Source organism: Alternaria arborescens (assembly GCF_004154835.1).
Source record: "Alternaria arborescens strain FERA 675 chromosome Unknown contig_3, whole genome shotgun sequence".
In the NCBI taxonomy this organism is placed as follows: domain Eukaryota; kingdom Fungi; phylum Ascomycota; class Dothideomycetes; order Pleosporales; family Pleosporaceae; genus Alternaria; species Alternaria arborescens.
The window spans coordinates 1,574,315-1,599,932 of record NW_021167858.1 but is presented as its reverse complement, the minus strand read 5'-3'; the positions used below and the strand labels follow the sequence as shown (position 1 = coordinate 1,599,932).

At 52.7% G+C, this 25,618-nt stretch overlaps 12 protein-coding genes across 12 annotated transcripts; 6 read left to right on the top strand and 6 right to left on the bottom strand.

Moving 5' to 3' along the window:
* Window positions 1-805: 805 nt before the first annotated feature.
* AA0111_g2058 (hypothetical protein) lies at window positions 806-2,375 on the top strand (the record flags this gene model as incomplete). Its single annotated transcript, XM_028647787.1, has 2 exons — window positions 806-1,982; window positions 2,032-2,375. The coding sequence occupies 2 exons, from the start codon at window positions 806-808 to the stop codon at window positions 2,373-2,375; spliced, it is 1,521 nt and encodes a 506-aa protein (XP_028510848.1).
* A 235-nt stretch (window positions 2,376-2,610) lies between these two features.
* AA0111_g2057 (hypothetical protein) lies at window positions 2,611-4,022 on the bottom strand (the record flags this gene model as incomplete). The annotated part of the gene is made up of 3 exons (XM_028647786.1): window positions 2,611-3,251; window positions 3,369-3,639; window positions 3,750-4,022. 3 exons carry the CDS (start codon window positions 4,020-4,022, stop codon window positions 2,611-2,613), a joined length of 1,185 nt encoding a protein of 394 aa, XP_028510853.1.
* A 1,179-nt stretch (window positions 4,023-5,201) lies between these two features.
* On the top strand, window positions 5,202-7,110 carry AA0111_g2056 (hypothetical protein; the record flags this gene model as incomplete). Its single annotated transcript, XM_028647785.1, has 6 exons — window positions 5,202-5,338; window positions 5,404-5,492; window positions 5,547-5,746; window positions 5,842-6,310; window positions 6,373-6,599; window positions 6,667-7,110. The coding sequence occupies 6 exons, from the start codon at window positions 5,202-5,204 to the stop codon at window positions 7,108-7,110; spliced, it is 1,566 nt and encodes a 521-aa protein (XP_028510854.1).
* A 384-nt stretch (window positions 7,111-7,494) lies between these two features.
* AA0111_g2055 (hypothetical protein) lies at window positions 7,495-8,961 on the top strand (the record flags this gene model as incomplete). Its single annotated transcript, XM_028647784.1, has 1 exon — window positions 7,495-8,961. The coding sequence occupies one exon, from the start codon at window positions 7,495-7,497 to the stop codon at window positions 8,959-8,961; it is 1,467 nt and encodes a 488-aa protein (XP_028510855.1).
* Window positions 8,962-9,327: 366 nt separating this feature from the next.
* AA0111_g2054 (putative kinetochore protein ndc80) lies at window positions 9,328-11,547 on the bottom strand (the record flags this gene model as incomplete). The annotated part of the gene is made up of 2 exons (XM_028647783.1): window positions 9,328-9,541; window positions 9,605-11,547. The coding sequence occupies 2 exons, from the start codon at window positions 11,545-11,547 to the stop codon at window positions 9,328-9,330; spliced, it is 2,157 nt and encodes a 718-aa protein (XP_028510856.1).
* Window positions 11,548-12,316: 769 nt separating this feature from the next.
* Window positions 12,317-13,009, bottom strand: AA0111_g2053 (hypothetical protein; the record flags this gene model as incomplete). Its single annotated transcript, XM_028647782.1, has 1 exon — window positions 12,317-13,009. The coding sequence occupies one exon, from the start codon at window positions 13,007-13,009 to the stop codon at window positions 12,317-12,319; it is 693 nt and encodes a 230-aa protein (XP_028510849.1).
* A 726-nt stretch (window positions 13,010-13,735) lies between these two features.
* On the bottom strand, window positions 13,736-15,351 carry AA0111_g2052 (IMP-specific 5'-nucleotidase 1; the record flags this gene model as incomplete). The annotated part of the gene is made up of 7 exons (XM_028647781.1): window positions 13,736-14,029; window positions 14,077-14,822; window positions 14,888-15,035; window positions 15,091-15,105; window positions 15,157-15,177; window positions 15,236-15,246; window positions 15,327-15,351. 7 exons carry the CDS (start codon window positions 15,349-15,351, stop codon window positions 13,736-13,738), a joined length of 1,260 nt encoding a protein of 419 aa, XP_028510850.1.
* A 428-nt stretch (window positions 15,352-15,779) lies between these two features.
* AA0111_g2051 (hypothetical protein) lies at window positions 15,780-17,855 on the top strand (the record flags this gene model as incomplete). Its single annotated transcript, XM_028647780.1, has 3 exons — window positions 15,780-16,066; window positions 16,120-16,553; window positions 16,606-17,855. The coding sequence occupies 3 exons, from the start codon at window positions 15,780-15,782 to the stop codon at window positions 17,853-17,855; spliced, it is 1,971 nt and encodes a 656-aa protein (XP_028510851.1).
* A 396-nt stretch (window positions 17,856-18,251) lies between these two features.
* AA0111_g2050 (hypothetical protein) lies at window positions 18,252-19,672 on the top strand (the record flags this gene model as incomplete). The annotated part of the gene is made up of 4 exons (XM_028647779.1): window positions 18,252-18,387; window positions 18,443-19,318; window positions 19,379-19,471; window positions 19,521-19,672. The coding sequence occupies 4 exons, from the start codon at window positions 18,252-18,254 to the stop codon at window positions 19,670-19,672; spliced, it is 1,257 nt and encodes a 418-aa protein (XP_028510852.1).
* A 94-nt stretch (window positions 19,673-19,766) lies between these two features.
* Window positions 19,767-20,984, bottom strand: AA0111_g2049 (hypothetical protein; the record flags this gene model as incomplete). The annotated part of the gene is made up of 1 exon (XM_028647777.1): window positions 19,767-20,984. The coding sequence occupies one exon, from the start codon at window positions 20,982-20,984 to the stop codon at window positions 19,767-19,769; it is 1,218 nt and encodes a 405-aa protein (XP_028510568.1).
* Window positions 20,985-21,666: 682 nt separating this feature from the next.
* On the top strand, window positions 21,667-22,446 carry AA0111_g2048 (hypothetical protein; the record flags this gene model as incomplete). Its single annotated transcript, XM_028647776.1, has 1 exon — window positions 21,667-22,446. One exon carries the CDS (start codon window positions 21,667-21,669, stop codon window positions 22,444-22,446), a length of 780 nt encoding a protein of 259 aa, XP_028510567.1.
* Window positions 22,447-22,796: 350 nt separating this feature from the next.
* AA0111_g2047 (Serine/threonine-protein kinase) lies at window positions 22,797-24,572 on the bottom strand (the record flags this gene model as incomplete). Its single annotated transcript, XM_028647775.1, has 1 exon — window positions 22,797-24,572. The coding sequence occupies one exon, from the start codon at window positions 24,570-24,572 to the stop codon at window positions 22,797-22,799; it is 1,776 nt and encodes a 591-aa protein (XP_028510562.1).
* Window positions 24,573-25,618: the final 1,046 nt, after the last annotated feature.

Here is a 25,618-nt window from a genome sequence, read left to right as displayed (position 1 = left end):
AGTTTGAAGAACGCCTAGTCTTCGTCATCTCAAATACCCTGATAGACACTGCTCAATCTTGGCGTTGCCTGCCAGCGGACTGAAGTCAGCTCAGAGACGATTGATTCGCTGATAACAGCTCTTGTGTAAGCCAAAGCAATGTAATGCAGCCACCTAAGCCCGGCTCCAAAGAACTGCCCATCGCATGTTAAGCCAGAATCGAAAAGCGTGTGGAAGATGACCAATAGCTGACCCTGTACATTAAGACGAGCGAGAAAGAGAAAGAGAAGAGAGCATATGTTTGTGTTAAGGGAATAATACAGGAAGTATTAAGCATATATCGAGCGTCCGAGGTCTTCTGAATGAATAGTGACAATGAAGCGGAAAGCCCAGTGTGGGAGGCTAGTGATTCGCCGACGTCGTTCCGTGAGAGGTTAGTGGGATAGAACAGCCAGAACTGGCAGCGACCGGAAGCTATTGAGAGGGACGCAAAGATTGGGTAATTCCGGGCCTGTGGACGCAGGTTGGTCACAATCTTATTACGCGAGCTCTTGTAATGTTTGTGGAGTTCAGGAGTGTCGCGCTTGTCGCCCCTCGAAGCGTGGCGCGAGCTCTAGAACGGCACCCCTGCCCATGACGTAACGCCTGTAAACGCGGGACGTCAATCAGGGCTTCTACCGCGCCCACGACGACATGTTGAGTGCTGCCGAGCCTTGAAGATCGCCCCCAAGAAGTTCACATCAGACATAACATAAATCACATACCCTGCAACCGCCCATTCCAAAGCACGACCTCCTGGTGTTCCCATTCCCTGCCGACATTCACCATGGCATCCTACCTGGAGAAGATGCGCCGACAGTCAAAGCAGCTGTTCCCTCAAAACAAACAGAAACCCGGCGCGCCACCTATCGAAGACCCTCCCAAAATCTCAGAATCTGCCATACCCAAAGTAGAGGACGCCGCTGTCCCCAAGATCGAAGAACCCGCCGCCGGACTGAGTGGCCCCGTACCCTCCCCACCAGCACCAACTGTCGCCGATGCCAGCGAAGAAGTAGGCAGCGACCCCGTCCTAGACGCCGAAGACCAAAGATTTCTTGAGCGACTTGCCGCCATCGCTTCGGAGCCCGAGGGCACTCCCCCGCCCCTCCCTCAGCGTACCGAAGTTGTCGATGGCAATGGCGAGAAGAAGGTCGGCAGAGATGCACAGACGGCGCTCCTAGATAACGCAGACAAAGTGCCACTTCCCATGAGCCCGCCTGAGACGACTGCTGACACTAGCGAAAAGGGCAAAGGGAAGACTGCGGAGGGTGGGCTAGGCAGAAAAAAGAGTGTCATGTCCTACTTCCAGCTTCCCAAATTTAACAAGAAAGATGGAGAAAAGGCATCAAAGGACAAGAAAATAGTGGTCACGGAGAAGGACAGATCTCAATTCGCAGACGACCTCCTCGCTGCCGCCGAATCCGCCAAGGCTGCCGAGCTGACCGATGCGCAGAAACAGGACAAGGAATTGACTGATATACTGGATCAACTCAATCTCTCAGCTGTCAACAATCGCGTCTTCAGCTTTAGCAAGGAGTCGGAAGAGCTCCTCAACAAGTTTACCCAAGTTCTCAAAGATCTCATCAACGGAGTACCAACCGCCTATAACGACCTCGAGAAGCTCTTTACAGACTACGACAATCAACTCAAGAAGATGTACGGCAACCTTCCTCCTTTCCTACAGAACCTGGTCAAGAGCTTGCCGGCCAAGCTCACAGCAACTCTCGGTCCAGAGCTCATGGCTGCGTCGGCGGAGAAGCCCGGCTTCGATGCACAGGCAGCTTCTGGATCCAGCCAGCCCAAGAGCAAGAGATCTATGCTTCCGAAAGTACCGAGTTTGAAGTCGCTAGTGTCTGCGCAAGGTGCCGTCGCGACGGCGCTGAGAAGTATTGTGAACTTCCTAAAGTTCAGGTTTCCTGCTTTGGCAACTGGAACCAACGTCATCATGAGTTTGGCAGTCTTCGGTACGTACTTTGTGTCTATGTCGTTGTTGAATTGAGCTAACCTAATCAGTACTGCTATTCGTGTTCTGGTACTGCCACAAGCGTGGTCGCGAGACTCGTCTCGAGAAGGAGCGTCTCGCTGCTGAAGAAGGACAAGCCGGGCGTATTAGCAGCGCTTCTTCCATTAACGAGGACACCGACTCCATCTTTGGTGATCAATCAAAAGCCAAGACAAGGGAGAGCGGGAAGATAACGCCTGCTTCTCCGCCACAAGAGCCACTCATCATAAGAGATAGCAAAGAGAAGGAAGAGCAATCTGCAGCGGTGGCTGATCTTCCTAGTGTGTCGCATCTTCCCGACCCAACGTCGGGACAGGTTCCCAAAACGGCCACCCCACCTCCTGACCACAAGTAGGCTTTGTAACACAGCAGCAACGGAGGCAAGGTAGGTTTTTGGTTCAGATTGATATCCCCTATGCGTATACCCTGGCTTAAAGCAATACATTAATTAAACAACGCATCACGATAACACCGATTCTCCAAACAACAGTGTTCTGTACGATCCTTGGGTATTACACATCTATGCCTTGCCAACAACAGCGTTAAGCGTATAAGCTCCACCACTCGCCTTTCAGACATCCTCTTGCTAATCAAGGTTTCCTTGCGTGTATTACCACGACCTCGAAATAAGCATGTACTTTCCTCTCCTTGACTCCAGCCCTGAACTTGGCAAAGAAAATTTGAGCCTCTTGCACTGACCAGCCCATGACCTTTGTCAGCAGATACAATCCCCATCCCTCAGCTCCCTGAGTAATATGCAACAAATTCCATCTTCCCAACTCCTTCATATGAGGATCTGCCGGCCATCCGTTGACAGGGACTTTGTACACTCTTTCCTCAACGTCCACGAATCCCGCGTTACGGATATATGTCGATAGATTCCAAACCTCGTAGAAGGATTTACCAAAACGCTCTGATGCCTCATGGAAGAGATCGCTCCAAGTGGATAAGACGTGATCTTTCGTCAGTGTGCCATCGTCGGATTTGAATTGGATGCTCATTTCCAGTTCGTGGAGGTAGCCGCCTGGTTCGAGATTGTTATAGCATTGCGTGTAGAGCGCGGGCCAATCGCCGATCGAGCCATACAGGGAGCGGATGTTGATGAAGTCAAAGGACTGCGAGTACGTCCATGGAAGAGTGACATCATCTATTTCAAACTTGCAGTTCGGAGGAGTGAACTGGGGTTGAATGGGGGAGAGGTCAACGCCAAGGATCTCGGCGCCAGGGTATTCTATAGATGGAGTTAGTCATATTGTCAGGATAGGTGTATCTTTGGGATCGTCTCTGGTAAAATAAGGGACTGGAAGAGACAAACCATCAGCCATGTCCATACACCAGATTCCCGTACCGCACCCTAGATCCAAGACCCTCTTCGGGTCTTTGATAGGCGCTAGATGTAGTTTCTGGTCAAGCAGAATGAGGAACATGTGGTGTGCAATATCAAGCTGGTCGTTCTGAACCTCGTCGTTGGGACCCCAATAATCGTTTTCGCCCTCACGATACTTATGGTATCGGCGTCCGTTTTCGAAGCGTCCTCTGTGGATAGACGATGCGATGGATGTTGTGTCACTAATGGCATCATCGTCGCCCAGAGCCGAGTCTGTGTCATCTGTACTATCCTGCTAACGTTAGATGATGCTCGATGTAATGCTAAATGGCAAGGAGTACTTTGTGGCGCTTGGATTTCGAGGAAATAGTCTGGCTGTAAGAAAAGTCCTGGTATACTTACAACTAAAACAAGTGGATTCACGAGCTGAGCAGTTGGTGCGGGTCCTTGTACAGTCTCTGAAGGAAGTTCTGTTGAGTTTGTTGATGCAGCAGGTGCTCGTTCTGAACCTTGTGGTGCACCTGCCGAGGCAGAAGGATTTGTCGACGGTAGGGCAAGTGCAGCTGTTTCGGACTCGAAGCCTGTGGAGCCGTCCCCAGCTGTGAGACTATCAACTGCCGGTGTTGCTGGCCCACCCTCTCTTTGTCTCTCTTTACCTTTTCCAAAGTCTGCCATCGCTGAGATTTTGTTCAATTTTTTCAATCGACTTGAGTATGAAACCGAATGAAAACTGCCCGAGGAATATTCTTTGGCGCGCCGGTGCTGTTATAAGTACTATTCGCGGCAATCGATGTCAAGGGTTGGTAGCCGCGACTGAGCCTCAATCGTGCAGTAACGGCCCGGGACGAACTGGGACAATCTGATAAACGAACGTCTGTAAATGCTCCAACGCCTTGTGATGACTCTCAAAATGCAATTATTATGGATAGAGGAACAGCCAGATTCAGGATGAGGTTTTTCGCAATTGGAGAATTGTCTAGAACGGCGGATACTGTCAGGCAGAAAATGGCAGGGTGGAAGAACGGGCAAGATGACTCTCTCCTCAAAGCTAGAACAGAAGGGCTCTGACATCCGAAGTGCTGTATCCACCCAAATGTGCACACAGATCAGAAAACGTGGCTGTGGACCTAGATCGCGGGTGTCTCGTGCATATTGGACTTTCCGAGCTGCAACACGGTTTTTGGACCGGGGTTGTTTCCGCAGAGTGATCCGCTGTAGTGCAATCTAGACGGGGTGGCACGAAGTCAGTATACGTCTCACATGCAGTTCGTACATGGATACTTCCCCTCACGTCGCCCATCATCGATTAACTACAGTAGCCATCAATGCGGAAGCTTTGCTCTATGAAGGACAAGGCTTGTCGCTGCAGTACAGTACTGCGGCGGTATTTCGCCAACTCGGCTTGTGCACTCATTCAGCAAGGGAACCCGAAAAATCAACAACACGACACTAGCGCCCGCAATCCTGACGTGCCATGGCGCTTGCAAACTACTCAAATTCTCACTACTCTCGATAAAGAACGGACATGGGTCCCAAATGTCGCCGTGGCTTCCGCCATAGCTGTCGTTTGCTGGTGGGGCGCACCTAGCTATTAGTAACTCACGGCTCTGGGTACCATGCCGCTGCATGCTCCGCATCTTTCCCAAGCAGCCAGTCAATTGTTGACCGATCAAACTGACCAACGATTATCCAATATAAGCCTGCAGCGGTGCGCTCTCTCCACTAGCTACATAGTACACAACGCCGCACGCGCCTTCAGTGAGGGATACCCCACTTGTAGGAACGACTTTCATGAGACCTGTTCATTGTCTGCGACCTTGAACCCTTGCCCTCTAGCTCCACTCCAAGCAAGCCATGGAAACCATTCCGTCCGAATCAGCTTTCGACAATGTCTCGCGGCGCCTGTACGCCATCGCTTTTGTCGCTGTGGCGTTCTTTGCTGTCGGTCGCATACGACAGTACTTGCGCCTGAGACATTTCGCCGGACCTAGGTAAGAGGCGTCCATGTACCAATCACAGGTGAGACATGGACTGACTTGGTACGCGCACTTTTTAGGACGACGGGATTCTCTTGGTTGTGGCATTCCAGAGCTGTTATTAGCGGCCAATCTCCTAGATACTACGGCGAAGTGTGCGAGAAGTACGGTGCGTATCAGGAAGGGAGGATTGCTACATGACCCAATGCTAATGCTTCTGTAGGGCCGATTGCTAGAGTTGCACCCAACCATCTCATAACATCGGACCCAGAATTTTGGGCACGGATCAATGCGGTGCGTTCACCGTATGCGAGGTCATCTTGGTACTACCACTGTGCTCGGTTCGAGACGGGAAAAGACAATGTCTTTACAGATTGCGACAACGATAGCCATGATGCAAGACGCAAGAAGATGACATCTGGGGTACGTGGATGACAACTTGAGTGATGAATTCGCCCACCCGCTGCAATTACAAGCTGGATTAGTCGTTAGGTTGCACACCGTCTAACATGCTGCAGTACTCTGGTAAAGAAAACCCAACGTTAGAGCCCTCAATCGATCTTCATGTCAAAGAACTTGTGGAGTTGGTGCACAAGTATGCAGTACCAACAGCATCAGTAGAACAATCTAAACCGATGGATCTAGCCGAGAAGATACCCTTCTTCACATTAGATGTTATCAGTCATGTTGGCCTTGGACAAGCATTTGGTGACCTGAAAGCCGACAAGGATCTCCAGAATTACCTGAAGTCGAGCGAAGAAGGTCTGAAAATTGGCAACACGGCCTTTGCAATGGGTATAGCCTGGCTCAGAGATACGCCTATCATCGGACCTGCCATCAGTCCATCGGAAAAGGACGCCAATGGCTTCGGTAACATGATGGCTCAAGCACGAAAGATAGTCAACTCTAGGATGACGAAGTCAACTGATGACAAGTCTGATATGTTCGCGTCATTCGTTCGTCACGGTCTCTCTGGAAACGATCTCTGTAGGTGGCCCTGAAGGCTACGATCTAAGATGCCTGAGCGTTCACTGACCACTCATGCTTAGTTCAAGAGGTGTTCGAGCAGATTCTTGCTGGGTCTGACACTACGGCTGCTGCTATTCGGGCTATCCTGCTCTATGTCATGAGCCATCCACGTGTGTATGCGAAGCTCCAGGCCGAGATAGATGAGTCAGTCAAGGCTGGCACGGCGCCTGCATCTCCCGGTATCATCTCCGATGCAGAAGTGCGCCGACTGCCGTACCTGGGAGCTGTTATTCGGGAAGGGATGCGGGTAAGTCTGATTCTCTTTCCACTGGAATCAGCCATTGTGTCAACATGCACTGACGACATGCTCTTAGATGCATCCGCCCGTCGCCAATCTCTTCTCAAAGGTTACGCCAGATGAAGGAGACGTCGTGACCATTAACAACAAGGAACACTTCATCCCCGGTGGGACTTTGGTAGGCTATTCGGCCTGGACAATGCATCGTAACAACCGCTCCCTTTACGGCGAGGATTGCGGCACATTTCGTCCCGAGCGCTGGCTCATTGACACGAGCGATGCGGGCGAGAAGGCACGCTTAGCCCGGATGACAAAGACTAACGATATGATCTTTGGCTACGGTCGATGGCTCTGCTTGGGACGCAACGTTGCGTTGATCGAGATATACAAGTGCGTCTTTGAATTGTTGAGACACTTTGATCTATCATTGGCCAATCCATTGGAGCCGTGGAAGATATTCAACTCCCTCGGGCTCTGGGAAATCAAGGACATGTGGGTGAACGTTACTATGAGGGAATAGAGCTATTTGGATCTATGTTGAGGCACAAGAGAATCATGAAGACGAGAGAAAACACGTTGAATGCTTCCCAGACCGACTTGAGTAGTGGTGAATTGATGTTGCAATGATATTTGCTTTGCTGTGTCGTGACAGCAACCTTGATGCGCAAAGTCCCGATGGGCCGTCCAATCGGCTGATGGGCACAGGGCGACGTACCAAGAATGGATACATGTGAGGCTCGATGCTTCGGCCCATGTATGGTAGCACTGACCAAAGGCAAATTGCTCATATCTCGAGGAAATTCACGACGTGCGCAGATGACGGACAAGCTGCACAGCAGCGCCGAAGGCCCGCGGCTGAAGTGATTCGGAACGTAGCAAGAGCTTGCTCCATATCAAGCCGACCATGGCAGCCACCTTCAACCGCCATCACAACCTCGATCGCGCGTGTGCGTATAGTCACGGCAACGCAATCGCGACCGCCCAGCCAGCGTACGATGGCTTTGCAGCGTCGCATCGCCATGGTGCAAGCCAACAGAGCAGCATGGCAGCCTATTGCGAGCCCACGACGACCGACGCGCAACAGGCCACGAGTATGAACAGCCACGGCCAACAGCGCGAAGACAGCTACTCCCCAGACGACACGCCCAAAACCTGCTATGTGGGCGGCCAGAACACGGCAGCACCGCCACCGGGCAGCAACGAAGCGACCGACAGTCAGTTTGCTATGCTCCCGCCCTCGAGCTCAGTCCACGCTTCATGGCAAGCACTGCACGACTATGCCCAGTCGCACGCCGCGCAGAACGGCTACGCCCTGTCCATCAATACCACGGCTAAGAACCGGTCCCGCATCAAGCTCGCCTGTGTCTGCTATGGACAGCCCAAGAACACACACAAGCTCACAGCTGAGACGAGGGTCAGGAAGAACAGGGTCAGCTACAAGACGGGGTGCAAGATGTGGATCGAGGGCAGGAGGCAGCACGACGGCACGTGGCTGCTGCGTGTGGGCGAAGCGCAACACAACCATCCTGGACGTCAAAGCGCGGGATGGGCCGTACAGCGAAAGAGGACGTGGGGAGTTGTTGGTGGGCGCATTGGGGTGGGAGGCGTCACGGCCAAGGAGGAACTCGCCAGGTTGAGCCTCTCAGACATCAAGGACACTCTCGACGACGCGGATGCCGAAGCCGACGGCGCCCAGGATGTGGAAAGCACGTCTGTACAGGCACCGAGGAAGCCACAACACAGTCTCGAACGTGGGGGTCTCGTGTGGAAGATAGTCGAACAAGAGATGCTACGCAAGGGCGAACCAAACCAGGGCCGCGACCGAGGCGTTGGGAGGACTGTGGATGTCTTGCAAGCGAGGCTGCCCGGTATACACATCTTTAAGCGCGACGTATACAACATACGAGCGCAAATAAAGAGAGCAAGAAAGGCAGCCGGACAACAAGTGGGTGATGGCCTCAACAGCTCAGACGACGACGCTGAATCCGAAGCACATGACACGACCCAAAGTAGTGGAACCGACGTAAACCCACTCAACCACCGACACATACAGCAACCGCCAAATACATACCAGCAGCCCGCTGCTTACGCCCCCAGGCTCTCGGTGCCCTTCCCGCCCACTCGGAAAGACTTGCGTATTGATCCTGCGCTCGGCGACCGTGTCCCGCCACCACCGCCATCAACTCCCCCTGAGGTGATTGAGATGGAAGTCAATCAACTTAGGCGCGAGAATGCGGAATTGAAGCGACTACTCACGGAGAGGACGAAGGAGGTCAAAGAAAAGTCCATAGAGATGGCTGGGCTCAAGAGTCAAGTTGAGTTGCTGAGCAATATGATGATGACGAGCGGGAGGGGATTGATGGCTGGGTAGTAAATGGGCCATTGATGAAACAAGACTTTAGATACCCAGTAGCTATACAGGAAGCAAGGAGGGGCCATACAAGCATCCATACCATGAAGACGAGCAGACGACGATCAAGAACAGATACACGATATATATATATATAAACAATAAACTCAAAAATTGGGTCAGCAAAAAGACAAGAGGTATCTCAGAAAGGTATCCGTAAAACACAACCCCCAAAATAACCCTTGCAAACGCCCAACGTTGAAATCGTACTGGACAAGCCGTCTTATACAACAACGAGATTCCAACACCAAGAACACCATCGTAAGCTCATTGTCAGCTCATTATTCATCGCTCTCATCACACATAGTATGCTTTACGCCGTGTGCTTTACGCCTCCTCCGCCATCTCTTCGTCCTCATCCTCGGCAAGCATATCCTGCTCCTCACAGCTACGCTCCACCTCATCGGCAATGAACTGCTCGTACTCTTCCAAACTCTTTTGTACGTGAAGTTTGAAGCGCACAATGTCGTCAAGCATGCGCTCAATTTCCGTATGGAGTTCTTCACGGAGGGCATTAGCGCGGAGCTGAAGTTGTTCGTACCTGGTGTACACAGTTAGTTATCGTTCAGGGTCACCGGTAAAAGTGCATGGGTCCAAGACTTACTCGATGTTGACAGCCATTTCTCTTTGCACCATCAGCTGCACGCTTTCTCCTAGTCCGCTGCGCATACGACCCAGCTCTTTTTCCATGCGCTCAATCTGTGCGTCAGATTGACTCTTTTGCGTATTCGTAATCTCGCGTAACTTCTCTAGCTCTTCTTCTGCTTGTGCTACGCGATGGCCTAGGGCTTCGACTTCTGCTTGTTTGTCGTCCATGGCTTCCTTGATTTTGTCTAGGAGGTCGTGGTTGTTCATGTCGGCTTCCAAAGCTTGATTGCGTCGTTCAGCAATCTCTTTGCGGAGTGCGATTATGTTGGCCTTTACTGTGCCTCGGAGGTCCAGGTTGAGGAGATGCGCGGGTGAGTACCCTGTGCCTGCATCGTGGAGAAGGCGATCTGATGCGTCTTGCGACGAGCCACCCATTTGCGATCCTGAGAAGTTGGGGCCGTCCGTGATGGTGAGGACAAGCTCATAGTCTTGCCCCTTGGCGTTGACAGCTGTAGAGGGGATGACACCGATCTGATATCCTAGATTGTTGTATCGTTCAATGGTTTGTTCGAGTTCATCCAGTTTGCGAGACGCAGCGATTTCCTTTTCCGCAACCCGTTTCTTTGACTCTTCCAGTCGCACTGTTGTTGCCTGGAGAGAAGTATCAAGGCGGTCTCTCTCATTTGCCATGCGGTCAATATCCGCAATGGTCATGCCCCGACCGTCAATGATAGCTTGTAGCTCTTGCTGTTCCTTCTCTGATGCTTCAAGTTCTGCTTCAATCTCCTCAATCGACTTTTCCAGGAACGAGCAGCGATCAGTGTACTTCTTGACCTTTCCTTCCATAGAGTTGTTGTAGTTTTCAAACTTGACGCGGTCTTCTTCTAGGATGCGAATCTGCTCCTCGAGCTTCTGGATCCTAGGGCCGGACTTTCCTAGCTCTTCGATCTGGTCTTGGAGGTACTTGTGCTCAGCCTCTAAAAGGCTGACTTGCTCGTGATGCTGTGCGTTTGCGGCATCGAACTTGGCAGCCATGGTCCTGATGTGAGGCTCCATATGCTTCTGTTGTGCTTCTTCGTCGTCGTCGTCATCTTCTGCTGATAGCCAAGTGCTGTAAGCGTCCGACAGAAAGTCGAAGATGATGCGGTCTCCAGAGACATCGAAACCGGCCTCAAAGCACGCATCGTCGTAGGTACCGGCCTCGTATGCTTGCATCAAACGCGCCAACTGCATCATCCAGTGCAACAGACCTAAGAAGGTGTACCAGTTGTTTCCACCAACAGCGGCGATCTGAGATTTCATGATGGACTTTTCAAAAGGGTAGCGCATCTGCTTCAATAGTACTGGCACCTCCTGGTCGATGGATTTCTGAAAGCGGTAGCTAGGGTCGATTCGGTTGTAGAGCCATTGGAACATGCAATTGAAGTCCTTTTGCGTGGGCGAAGTCATGGCTTTTGCTGAGAGGACATGCTTGGACTCCATCTCAAAGTTGTTCTGTGTCAGGTATTCGAGCAGCTCCTGCGCCATGTGCTGGCGGGTGCTTGCGTCTTTGAGTCGTCGGGGGTCCGTTGGAGGGACGGGTGGCATGGGCGCCGTTTGGAAGAAAGACTGCTTTACGCCAGACTGTCCAGATACATGAGAAGGCCGCGACTTGAACACACTGCTCCTCCGTTGTGCGCTCTGTTCGAAGTTGGGTCCTGAAGGCGGCGCAGGCGTTTGGAAGATGGAGGCGCCGGGCGCAAAACTCTTGCGCGCACTGCTCGCGCCGAAATTGCTTGTGGAGTTGCGATGTACCGACTGGAAGCCCTGGGCGAGGTCTGTACCGGAGGATGAGCGTGGAAAGAGGGGCTGGCTCGGACGGCCAGGCGCGAGGGACATTCTACTCCCACTTTTCGATCGCGCGTGGTTGGGAGGGAATTGAGGCTGATTCATGTTGTTGATAGAGCTTGAGCGCTTCATGGCTGAGGCTGGCATCGGAATTGCAGATGAGTTATTGTTTACTGGTCCTAAAGTCTACGCGGGTGATTAGGAGATGCGACAAGAGGGGGTAAGGCTGTGACATGGGGGGGCTCACCTGACGGCGCACCGAGAACATTCCCGGGTCGGCCATAATATGTTATGTCGTCGCAATTGTGCTGCAATTGTTCGCCGTTATGCTACTTGGCAGTTGGCTACGGCTGTCGACCGGTTGCGATAAGGGTTGGTGTTGATGCACCCGTTCCCGCATATGCAATGTTTGTTGTGATCAGGGTTTCGCGCTAGCCCACCGCAGCAACGCGCGTGGTCCGCGCCACGTGGGGTACGTATCCTGCCTTGTTGACGTCTAATATAGTTTCAACACATGGCGCAGAGTCGTCTGTGGTAATAAGAATGTGTATTTATAGTGACCGGCGGTACAAGACGCCGCGGCCAAACATCCATCGTTGAAGTGAACGCTAGCAGAGTGTGATATGTAAAGCCAGAATAATAGAAGGCCACCAAACCCATCGTCGTCCCCAGTCGTCACAAGATCTCATCTCGGACGCACTCATACGTGCCACTTCATCGCTATACTGTATCGACTGGGGTATCGTTGTGCACATGCAAGCCAAAAAATAACGATGCCACAGCTTTTCAAAACTCCAACCTGTGGCCCATGAAAGGTATAACGATAAGGACATTAAACTCGAAACCCATTAGAAATGCATCATGAACATGCCCCCATTACTAATACCATGCCTCCTTCCTTCTACCACCTTGTCGACTTTGGCACGTCGGCCTTTCCGATGTTTTTGAACATGTCGTCGGCACCAAGACTCAGCGTGTCTTCGTTGACACCAAAGGAGCTGAGGCCGGGCAGAGCTGGGGGCGGCGGACCCTTCGGCTTAGGTGCCTGCGCGGCGGGTACGGAGGGCTGAGACACGGTGCGGCCATTCGAGTAGGTTGTCGGGTCGGCGTGTCCTTCTGGCACTGACCCGACGGCGAATGTCTTTCTCTTGCCGAACCAGCTGCCGCTCTTCCGCCTGTTCAGACTCGGTGCCTGGCTGTTTATTGTGGCTGGCGAGCCTGGCCTCTCCGACTTCAAACTGTCGTTTGACGATAGCGTGCGAATGCCGAGGAACTTGCGAACGGATGCAGGCCGCTTGTTCGAAGGGCTCGTGGGTGACATGGTGCTGGTCGCATCGCTAGTGCGGGTCTGCTGCAATTGTGGGCTGGCCGTCGAGTCCTCGGACGCTTTGCCTGGGGGCGGCGACTCTGTTTGCGGCGGCGAGCCGGGCGACTTTGGGGTGGGGTGCGACGACAGCGGACCTTTGCCTGGCGTGGGAGGACGAGGTGAGTCGGGCGGGCTGTCGAGCGGCGCAGGGATCGAAGTGCCCTCGGTCAGAGAGAAGTTGATGGGCGCAAGCGTCAGTGGCTTGAAAGAGAACTTGTTGGAGCCCATTGCGATGTCTTGTTTACACGCTCGTATGGCAGATTGCGATGTGTGGCAGACCGACGCGGGTTGAGCTGGAGTGGAGGCAATTGAGGGCTGGGAGCGACGCGGCAATAGATGAGAGAGGGTCGCAGAAGCCGCAGGCGGGTGGAAGCTCAGGAGGTGCTTTCGTGAAGCGGAGTACGGGCCAGGGATTACACGACGGTTAGCAGGGATCAGCGCCTTGCACGACACGAGAGGCGCAGCGGATGCGGCGGGTCAGCCTCGAACCTTCCCCAGAACCCCAGCCCGTCCTGTCCCTCAAACACACGGAAAAAACAGGACGCTCACGAAACACACGCGCGTCAAAAAACCGTCGTGCAGCTGCGAGTGAAGGCGTGCCTTTTCCGCGTCACCGACGGCATTCTAGCGCGACTGTGTACCAGAGAATGCTGTGGGTCGCCCGCCCGAGTCAGGGTCAGGGTCAGGGTCAGGGCATACTGCAGAAGAGCCGTTCCGAGCGCACATCGTGTATGTCGCCATCTGCCTCCGCATATCTATTTATTGGTACCCTTTATCAATCCTCTCCAACGGCTATCTAGGCGCCGGTCGTTTCCTCGCTGACACTCATCAAACACATGCTGTAGCCATATGCCCTGCAGAAGTCAATCTGCCACGCAACCTGCTTGCCCCTATTGCCGTAGCTTCCGGAGCATTCTGATGTCATTGCCATGCACAACCTGATCGTGCACGTCTTCATCTTGTCTTGCGCTGGTGCACCTCGTCCAATTCGGTAATCTCATCGAGCAGCTGGCACGTCTCTTGCGGATTCGCGATCCACGCCGTCGTACACGCCAATCGCGCCTTGAAGTCGTTTGCTCCAGCACTCAAGAACTGGTCTCCTACATGCAGCGTTTTGCTGCCTTCAATTCCTCCAAAGATTCGCTGGCAGGCTAGAACACCCCATGACTTGTCTCCAATGTCGACAAACACGTCGTTGCCACCGTTGAAGGCGCAGAATGGGAGGCGCTGGCCGACTTCAGATATTTCCTAGCAAAGTTAGTATCGTAAACATTGCGCATCTACTCAAGACCTACAAGTATCTTCTGCACGATCAAAACCGTCTCTTCGAGCGTCTCGCGGCAGAACTTGTGCCCGCCCTTGGGTACAATGCCTACTGCTCTTTCCTTCCGGACGATATCTGCCTCCATACGGAAGTTCCTAACCGTGTCCCTTAGAGACGCTTCTGCCAGATCAAGCAAGTCTTTGATGTCCGATTCGTGCCACGAGAGCATCTCCTTGAGCAGCCATTCCTCTCTGGGAATCAGGCGCAGCAGGACTGGACTGTTCTCGTCGAATTTGAAGCAAAAGTTGCTCTCGCCGCCCATGATGATGAGATTCTGCCGAGCTTCCAGGGGCAGGTCAGAAGCCTGGATAGCGTCCAGGAGTCCATACAGTCTGCCGTAGTAAGGTTTTGCCTCTGTATACCCCGCAGCTGTAACGATGCCAATCTTTGATCCGCGGCGCATGAGATCCAGTATCTTCGGAATGATGGGATTGTCTTCTGTCAAGTCCTTGCCATCGTCATACAACGTGACATCTCCGTCAAAGGTCACGAGTTCGAGTGGGCCATTACGGATGAGACTCATCACTTGAGCTGTATTGAGAACTAGACGCACGTCGTTGAAAGAAGGGGGGACAAATCGTCGGTGGCTGATGAAACGCCTTTGATCTTGCCAGATGAAAGCGTCGTGCAGCGCTAGGGACGTGAAGAAATTCGCTACTGTTGGAACGAGAAGCTTCAGCTTCGATCTGTCAGGTTTCCCGTCCTTCTGGTGTTGAACTGCATTGGGTTAGCCCCGAAAGTCTGTCGCAGGCCGTATGAGCCCGCCTGAGGTCGCAGCATACTGTGGTCGTTGATGATCTCCTCAACGTCTCGTAAGATCTCTGCATACCGCCGTTGGGCAATGCTCGCTTGGTGCTCGACTGACTCGTCATTGGGCTCGAACACCGCCGTGGGATGCGAGTGCAAGACAAAAGGTACAGCTAGAAGGCCCTGGAATGGCATTAGACGTCGTCCAGCATCGTCTTTCAAGTTGATAGAGCAATACCTTAATCCACTCTATCTGTATCATGCATTAGCTGGACATGTCAGTCATGCAACACGAGGTACTCACGAGCTGATCTCTCCTGTGGGTCTTCAAAACGTGTCAGTCTCTTGAAGATGGAAGTTGAGTCACTGTGTTTTATACACACTTTTAGGGCATCTGCCACACGGGAAGCCGTCAAGTCAGCGTGCTTATCTCTATGCCGACCTCTTGGGCACAATGCAATGGTTCTGACTTACATTCTACGCGGTATCTTGTAGTCATGTTGAATACTTCTCGATTGATGGAAGGGAATGGAGAAGAGTGAAGGGAACAGTGAGCCGTGAGTTGTCAGTGTACAAGCTGCTTGTCCAAGCTTCTAAGGTTATCGGAGACGGCCGTTAGTGGCTGGAGTGGGAAGGGGCCATGCACATGTGACACCGTGTCGTCCCCGCACAAGGCCAGACTAACGCCCGAGAGCTGCTTGTAAGCCGCCGTACGATTTGACGGATACTTTGCTTTTGCCTGCCGATTGCGTGTGCAACGCGCGAGATTCGTGGGTTGTAGGGTGAAGCTACAATCGATAAGCGGGGATCTACAACGGCCGCTACTGAGAGCTACGCCTTTTATGCAAGGGCCCACCGCGTCGGACAAACCACAGCAACGCAACTTCAACCCAGCTATCCCGCCGTGTTTACCTCGTCGCAACCGCCATGGACTCACTCAACAACGTGGCCCTGCGCCCATGGCCAGCCCCAAAGAAGGAGGAGCTGACGCAGGACGATTTGCTGTTCAAGATCGAGCAGCTGGCCAGTGAACGGGGACATTTGCGCAACATCACGGAACAGTCGCTCCAAGAAGACATCGATGCGGGCAAACATGTACCAGCCGACGCTGAGGAAGGAGCAAAGGACGAGAAGAAGGACAAGGAAGTGCCATCTCGACAGGAACAGCTGGAGAAGGTCTTCAAGGCAGGACAGGAAATGTACAGCCACCTGGAGTACGTCTCGATGCGAATGCTTCATACCGAATGCAACAACTGACCAAAGATAGATGGGCCAAGTTCGCTGCTACCAACGCGCTCGATCTCGTCTCGCTCGTACTCTCTCAAGACCCCAACAAGCGCAGCCTGAACTTTTTCAGCCCTACTTTTCGCGATCAAGGCCTGAACCAGGGCATACCACTCGGCTCCTTCGGCATCAGCAAGGAGAACCATGAACACCGTACTCGTAAAGTAGAAGAGCAGCATCGTCTACAAGACCTGGCATCCAAACAAGAGGCAGTGGCTCAAGGCGCACGCATGGGAGCACTGGATTCGTCGGTAGACGAGATACTAAAGGCCGCAAAACACCTGGAGAAAGAGATACGCCGCGAGACAAAATATTGGCATGAGATTGTGTCCGTCTCTGACAAAGGGTGGCCTATTCAGCGACTACGCCAGAATGTGCGCCATGCGCCTTTTGCTGTGCGATATGGACTTCCCGAAGGTATGGACTGCTTATTAACTCGCATGCTGAATTTGAGCTGACGACATTCTAGCTAGCGACCATTTCAAGGCCCGTGGATTCGCACCTCTCCAGATGGACAAAGATGGAAGTATCATACTAGATCCAGCTCTTGCGTTGAAGCCTAAAACATTTCGCGTGCGAGTCAGCATCGACGGCAAGATTACAGGTACATCACAAATCCCTGTCGACGGCGATTTTGCAACCCGGTCTCTCGAGAAGTCAATTCAACTTGCGCGTGACTCCCTACTCGAGGAAGAGCTGTATTATGAAATGAGCTTGGAGACGAGGCAGCTCTTGGCGTATGGTGTCGCATTTCGGGATTCAGTCATCCACATAGATGCGCCCCAAATGGGTAGTGCATTCCAGGATCGAAAGTTGCTCATTGATTGCATACCTCGAGACGATCCTATAGCGAGCAACGAAGGTCATGAGCACGACTGGCTCGCTCGCAATATTGCTGAAGCGCTTCGCTTGCTCCTCGCTCATGAGCACAGCATGCGTCTACACCGGAGATCGCAGCTTCCACCTCCATTGACCGGCCAGACACGGGAGAAGCTACCACCGCCTCTACTGCGTACGCTTCTCGCAATACTTAACCACATCGCTGGTGTTGACTCACTCTATGCTTACCTCGATTTGGTCGCAAAGACTCTGAAGGGTGCAGGCCTTGATGCGACACTGGAGACCACGCGTGAGACATCCTGGGCGAACCTCGTAGAGAGCCTAAAAACGACGTCAAGAAAGGGTCTGTCTGCAACCGACCAGCTGCTCGAAATTTTCATGAAGCCTTTCGATGGGAAAGCTACATTGACCCTCCCCACCTCCAACAGTGCACAGCCGGAAAATCTCATCGTTGTCACACGCACGATCATCGGTCAACCGACTTTTGGCACAGAGCACAAGCTTACACTTCCATCCGCTTTGACTTCCGATATCGGATTGTTCCAGCAACACAAGTTTGATAGTGTTACAGAGTTGAAGTCATATCTCGACTGGATTCTCTCCCTGCATATTGCGCATAGACTTCTGAAGGGTGAGTATGCTTCACGCGCGCAAACGAGAACCCAGGATCCACGGCTCTCGATTCGAACCAAGGACAGTAAGAAAGGCACGAAGCTCACCAAGGATATCAAAGTCGATTTCAATGACGGGGAATTGAAGGTTACTGCTCTGGCTGTCGATACCATAGCAGAATCAGGAGTCAGTGAGCAATCGCATGTTTGGAGCGGAGCTGCCGATAGCACGTCTTTGAAAGAAGTTGTGCAAGAGTGGGTTGGCTAAACATTATCGTGGAAAGGATCGTGAAATAGAGAGAATCAAAGACCTTTGCAATCCGCAAGGATCCATATCAACCACGGCACTATTTCCGCTCACAAAGTGCTGGTGCGCCAAATGGTATTGCATCACAAAAGCGGGGAAATGCACCGTCGATCCTGAGCCGTAAGCGGGTAGCTTCCCTAGATGCAGCCTCAAAGATCGTCCATGCCTAGGTAGTTGCTCGATTTTATCCTGGTACCTGACATGTACATGACGTGAAGACTAGCAATGCCCAGATATCCAGGTACCGTCTGGGGTAATGTTTGCAGTTCGCGCTTGGATGCTCCGAGGCTATATATACTGCCTGTCAGGCGTTGTGCCGTGGTCGCTACATGTCAACAGAATCTTGTCGCGTCCATGATGCTGTCCCCTCTTGTATTGACGTTGAGCACTTTGCTTCCTGCGCTATCCGGTGCACAGCGCATTCGCTCTGATCCCGGTGTCGCTGGCCCAGCTCTTGAGATTGTGCATCTGTACAACGACCAATGGCCTACTGGTACCAATGCACTCTGGCAGCGTTGCAAATTTATGGCCACTAACACAGAGCATAGGAATCACCGTATCGAAAGGCGGCCGCAAGTTCTCGAATTATCCGGCAGGCCTAGATGCTAACAACACAAATACGGGTACCAATAACAAGTATGCCGTGGCAGAGCTCACGACTAACGGCACCGAGACACCCTATCCTAGCGTGGAGATTAATAACCCGCCAAATGGAGCTATCAACTACACAACAACTCCGCCGACTGGTGCAAACTACCAGAATTACCTCATCGGCGTACAGAGCGTAGTCTTGGATCCCCAAGATCGCCTATGGATCTTAGATACGGGACGCGCATTGACTGAAGATGGTACATTAGTCAATGCGTCTCCTGGCGGTCCCAAGCTTGTTGGAGTAGACATTGAGTCTGACACAGTGATTCAGACTATTGTCTTCCCACCCACGGTAGCATTCCCAGACTCGTACCTAAATGATGTCCGCTTCGACTTGCGACCTTCCGTCTCTGCTTCTGGCAAAGGAGTAGCCTACATCACCGACTCATCGTCTGAGGGCCGCAATGGAATCATCATCGTAGATCTAGGCACAGGCGAGAGCTGGCGCCACCTCGATGGTGCAAAAGAGACGAGGGCTGAGAGGGGGTTCGTTCCATATGTCTGGGGTCAACCGCTTTACTACATTCCCGGTCCTGGTCAACCGCTTACCACTGTACCGTTGGGTAGCGATGGTATCGCCTTGTCAGCTGATGGTGAATACTTGTACTTTGGCCCCGTTGGTGGACGCACATTGTACAGTATCCCTACTGAGCGCCTACGGGACCGCAGTCAAGTTTCTGAGCTCTTGGCGCTGGGTGCCGTGAACAACAAGGGAGAAAGGGGTGTTAGTGATGGATTTGAGACGGACACCAATGGCTTCATCTATGCGGGTAGTAAGTATCCCTGTAAAAACTGCATGTGAGATATACACTGACTTTGTTCACTCGTGACAGATATGGAGCAAAATGAAATCGGGTTTCACAACCCGATGAATGCGTCTATGACGCTGTTTGTGAGGGACCCAAGGATCAGTTGGGTGGACACCAGTGAGTCCTTCTTGATACTGCTCATACTGAACGGGGCTAATTTATACAGTGTCTGTCGGAAGCGATGGTTACCTTTACTTTACCGACAACCAACTTGCCTTCAGCTCGGCCTTTTACCCTGGCACGGATCGGAGGGAACGACCATTTGTGCTATTCAGGGCGCGTTTGCCTAATAACGGTTCGAGGGTTTTCTTGCAGTAAGAACATCTAAAATATATCATAACTTCACAGTTTTCAATAGCTAGACGTATATACGCCGTGAAATGTATGCCTCTTATTTGGAAGGGTATATAATTTACGTCTTACCGAACACAAAAATGCCCTTGCCGTCCCTGTACCCCTCCAGTGTATCCTTCACCTTTCCTATCAATTCTTCGCCCTTGGTATCCCATTCCCACTTGATCTCATCAACAGGCGTATCCTTGAACTCGCCCTTTCTTGTCATATCCAGCACATCAGCAACAGTCTTCTGTTTCTCCTCTGGATGTTTCTCTGCCCATCTGCTCACCCAAAAGCCGTGGAAATGGATGTCCTTGAAGATGAGCATGGAAGCAGGAATGGTCAAGGGTTGCTTAGACATGGCGCCATAGGTAACGAAGTGTGAGGACGAGGAAAGCAGCTTAGCCATGGCGGTGGCTGCCTTGCCGTTTACGCAGTTGAGAGCCAGGCGTATGGGCGCGCGGCCGCCGTTGGTCCATTCCTTGGCCTGGTCTTTTATGCCCTGAGACTGCAATTCTGCATCTGTGATTACGACGTCCGCACCTAGATCTTGCAGTTCTTTCTTCATGGCTTCTTCTTTGCTCTTGTCTTCCCGGCTACGAATCACATTGATGCTCTTGTAACCCCATTTCTTGCCTAGCTGGATAGCTGCGCGGCCAACACCCGAATTTGCACCATTCTGTATGAACCAGTCGCCTTCGGAGAGGGTTGTGAAGTCGCGCAGCATGCGATATGCTGTGCATGGGTTTATGGATACGGTGCCGGCCTGAATAGCGGTAATTCCTTCACGCATCTGGTCATCGAGTTTGACGACATCGTTGGTCGTGGCGCTTGCATGTGTTCGCCATGTACCGAAGCCAGGACCTTTCATAAAGACCCAGTCGCCCTTTTTGAAGCCTTCTTTCTTGACACCCTCGCCAAGTGCTATGATTTCTGCCACACCTTCGTTTCCAGCGACAGCAATTGGGTTAGGGGTGCCCAAGTTTGTTGTGAAGGTTGGCTTGGAAGGGTATACACCTTGTATCTGGTTGATGTCGGCGGGATTGATGGGCGAAGCGAGGAAGCGCAGCGTCATGTAGTTGCTATGTGGTGGCGAGATGGAATGGCCGTGAAGAGAGAGCACTGCTGGAGGCTCGCCATAGTCTGAGAAAGTGAGGGCTTTGGCTTGTTCGTAGCCGTATGCGGAGATGTAGCGGCGCTGTGGGAGTCGAGATACGGTCGGTGGTAGATGTCGCGTGCGACGCAGACATGACTGCGCTAATCGTGGCGACGCCGGAAGCAGTCTGGAAGCCATTGTGAATGATGCAGGCGCTATGCGACTGTTGTGTGAGTTGGCAGCTGGTGGAGCTCATGGAAGATGTTTTGAGAAGACGGAGCTATGACGTTGCTAAAGCCGAGGTTTGGTGGAGCAATGGAGCGTCACGGTAGGCATCACGTCCCCATCAGGTTCATATCTACATAGGGTCCTGACGTGCGAGTGCATACCAATGCTGGATTTATGCTCTCTATACGCTCGAGTAGTGCAGTGCCTCACATCCCACCCCTAATTGCGTCTCTAAACCCAAGGATTTACTTGTTAATGGACTGTTAGAGACAGGTGCCCATGAGAGTACTCGTGTATAGATGGCATGTAGCCACAACATGCGCAGTCAGTTGTGTGTGTGAAGAAGCAACCAGTGGTGGTAGGCATTCACATGCAAGACAGCCCAAGCAGTGCTTCGTGAAGCTTCCCGCCAGCCCTAGAGCGTGGGCATCTAGACGCCACTAGCACCGCCCCGCGCGACGTCATCAGCCCATGCGTTGCCAGGCTGCGCCCCTCCCTGAACTGGCTTCTTACACCCCTCGACCACTACAAATAGACCCTGTCTCCAACACGTAGTCTACTACATCACTCATAGAATCATTGCACTCTTCTCAACTACTATACCCTTACCACCCAATTCTCTCAAACCACCCCACCCTACATATACGTCAACATGGCTGCCACCGTCAACGTCGAGAACATCTCCACCAAGACCAGCGAGGATGAGATCAAGAGCTTCTTTTCCTTCTGCGGAAAGATCCAGTCGCTCAGCGTGAAGCCTTCGGGCGACGACACACAGTCAGCCTCCGTCACGTTTGAGAAGGCTGCTGCCGCCAAGACCGCCCTTCTCCTCGACAACACCCAGCTTGGACACAACTCGGTCCAGGTCACGTCAGCTAAGAGCCTCGACGAGATTGCCGGCGAGAAGTCTGCCGCCGCCGAAGACGCCAAGGACGGCGACCACCACATCGAGCAGGAGCAGAAGCCCCGCGCACGCATCATCGCCGAGTACCTCGCCCACGGCTATGCCATCTCCGACAAGGCCATCGAGAAGGCTCTTGCAGCAGACAAGCAAAACGGCTACAGCACCAAGTTCATGAACATCCTCAACAACTTCGACCAAAAGACCCAGGCTACACAGAAGGCACAAGTCGTCGACCAGAAGCTGGGCGTAACAAACAAGGGCTACGCTGCCTTCAACATGATGACCAGCTACTTTGACAAAGCCGCATCTACACCCACTGGACAAAAGCTTCGTGCTTTCTACGACCAGGGAAACAAGACTGTCATGGACGTCCACAATGAGGCCAGGCATTTGGCAGACCTTAAGAAGCAGAAGCCTGCTGGTGAGGAGGGTGCTGCCGCTACCGCCGAGAGCAGCGAGAAGCCCGCCCAGGGTCAAAGCGAGAAGAGCGCAGACTCCTACGCTGCTGCTGCCGCTCCTACTTCCTAGATGCAAACACTATTGTGCTGACAGCGGAGAGCTGCAATGGCTTTTCTTTCGGTTTTACGATTCCCACTTGGTTTACAGTCTGTATGAATACTTGCGCATGATACCGATGACGGCACGAGCATGGAGTTTGGAAGGAGATGGTTTATTCAGCCTATGAGAAAAGAATTCTATCTAGTAACCATTGAAAGTGACTTCTGTGCCGTTGTGTAGTGATGACATACTCATCGAATGAGACATGACGAAGCAATGACCCTCTATTACACTCTTTCTCTCCAACAATGTAAACAACATGCAAAACCCAAATATACAACACGGTGAAACAATGCAACTAGACAAACCTCTGCATCCAGTTAGTATCCCCACTCTCCACTATCCAACAGACTCTGGCTAGCCACAAAGCTGAATCCACCAAAAGGATTGCTAGAAGCCTGGCTCTGACTTTCGAACATCAAGTCATCAAACTTCTTTGTCAGAACAGGGCTCAGCGGAAGATCGGTGAAGTCCTGAGCAAAGTTCTCTGCCAACTCCGGGTCTGTGATAAGTGGTTGAATCGGCGGTGTCAACTCCCTCGCCTCCAACTTCTTCCAATCGATTTTGCGGAAAAATCTATGTTTCTTAATGTTGGGCAAGTCCTTGGCCATGTTGAATCCTAGGCGTTTCTTCGGGTCTTTACGGAGAAGGCGGGTGAGAAGGTCTTTGGCTTCGGCGCTAAGGTAATAAGGCAATGAGAGTTTCTGTTTCACGATTTTTTCCTGAATTTTTGCGTTGTTGTTACCAGTGAAGGGAGGAGCACCGGTAAGGAGGTCGAAACCAAGCGCACCTAGGGACCACCAGTCGACTGCCGCGCCGTACTCTAGGCCTTGGACTACTTCCGGGGCCATGTACTCTACGGTGCCGAGGAAGGAGCGGCAGGGGTTGTCTTCATCAAGACTGACTTTGCTTAGGCCGAAGTCGGTGAGGAGCAGGTGGCCCTCGGAATCTAGAAGGCAATTCTCTGGCTTTAAATCACGGTAGATGACGCCGACTGTGCGGTGAAGGTGGTCGAGCGCAAGCACCATTTCGGCCATGTAGAAGGCTGCTGCATCTTCAGAAAACATGCGCTCGGCTTCGAGGTGGTGGAACAGCTCGCCTCCCTGGGCATACTCGAGGATGAGGTACAGCTTCTCCTGGTCTTGGAAAGCATAGTAAAAGTTGACGATGAATGGGTGGCGGTTCACACTCTCGAGAACATTGCGCTCCGTCTTGGTCTGCTCTATGAGCTTCTTATGCACAGTGATGGAGGCCTTCTTGAACTGCTTCTGCGCGAAAAGACGGCCTGTGGCGCGCTGCCTGACCAACAAGACGGTGCCATAGCTGCCCTTGCCCAGACACATCAACGGCTCGAAGTCTTCTGCCGTCATCTTACGCGCCATGCCATTGTTCAACATGGTCGAGGTTTTGGAGAGCGTATCAACGCTGAAGTCTTCGGCGTTGAGGTCGATTTCATAGCTCTCCATCTCGGTACGATCACTGTCGCTTTCCCGGCCTGACATGCTGGTGTTGCTCGACAACTGCGACGTGACTCTGCTCATAGGCACGCCCTTTCCTGGGTAATCCTTCATAGGGGAGTCGCTCCTCGGACCTAGATTGAGCGCCTCGAGTTGGGCTTTGAGGTTGCTGATGCCTCCTGCCGTGGACTGGGGGCGGAGCGCTGGGCTGCTGGTCACGCTTGGGAGTCCGGAGCGAACAGGGCCAAAACGTGGTGTAGTCGCCAGAGAATAATCCGACTCTTCCCCACCAGACGTGACTGGAGTGTGGAAACCCCGGGTGACACTCGTAGCCTGTAAGCCTGCCTTCAGACCCTTCTTCTTCTTTTTCTTGTTCTTCTGGGCCTTCCTCATGACAGCGTCGAAATCCAACTTGTCCGGACCCTGCTGCTTGCATTCGGAATCGGGCTGCACTGCGCGCTTGGGCATAGGGCTGACGATGTTGATCGGCGGGGTGCCCACATGGAGGGGCACGTTCGGGGGGCTCATGTCCATGTTCCCAGGTGCGAACATGTCGGCATCGTCAGGCACGGCAGGCTCGGGATTTGGCAGCGCATTGGCTGGAAGGTGCGCATCGTTCTGGTCGAATGCGAAAACCATGATAGCGGTAGTGGTGGGGTAATACGATATAAATTCGTCAGTCTTCAGGCTGCGCGCGGATTCTGCTCATGATTAGCTTTTGCGCCCCTGTCAGAGGGAACTGCGCGCACATCCAATGCCCGTCTTGGGCAGACCAATACTACAGTCCGCCGCGAATATTCACGGCGGAACTCCTACCCCTAGCCGAACCAGCGATGCGAAAGAGGCGTCCGTCCTGTTCAGACCCGAGCTCAGTGCGCTGTACGGAAAGAAGGTGCCAACTGCGGTAAGCTGAACGGTGGGGGGGAAAGTGGTTACGGCGAAGGAAGCAGAGCCCATAGATGGTCGTGTTGGAATATCGGGAATGGTGATAATCGAGGCCAGGATTCGGAGCCTGGCAGTAAATCTGTCTTGTTGGTGTGTCGCGGTGTAGTGAAAAGGCGTGTTTGAAGGGGTGCTGGAAGAAAGGACCGCGATCAGCGGGAGAGGCTCAAATCGCTCGCTTTCTTAATTTGGTGCCTTGGCGACCTGGCTGCGGTGGCATGTGAAATGAGCTTGCGCTTAACTCGTCACCCGCCCCAGACTCCGTCTGCTTCTCCACAAAACACTCGGAGCCCTACCCCGTGCTTCGTTTACATCATGTTCCAGGCTTGGTGCGTCTTACCAAAGTCATGCGCTGGCAACTGTAATGCGACCATCATCGACCTTGTTCGATACAATACGCCTTGAAATTGAAACCGCCAGCGCGTCTCAAGGCGCCGAACAGACTGTGCGACGCTCGTCGAGCGCGTTTTTTGCTCGCAAACAATTCGACGCGGCAAGGCTATACAGTTGCTGCCGTGAACCGACTTGAACCATTGCTACGGCCAAACGAAGCCACAAGCAATAGTCCTCAACGATAGCTAGCGGCCCCCTGTCTTGAATGACATGCCTAACAAACAGCAAGGCAGGCACGGTGCATGACGGCATAGGGGGCGCCACAAGACAAGTACACTCTTCGTCCATCACACTACGCTCCCTGCGACTCCTCTGCATTTTTTAAGAGCGACTGCGCAACTAAGTCTCTA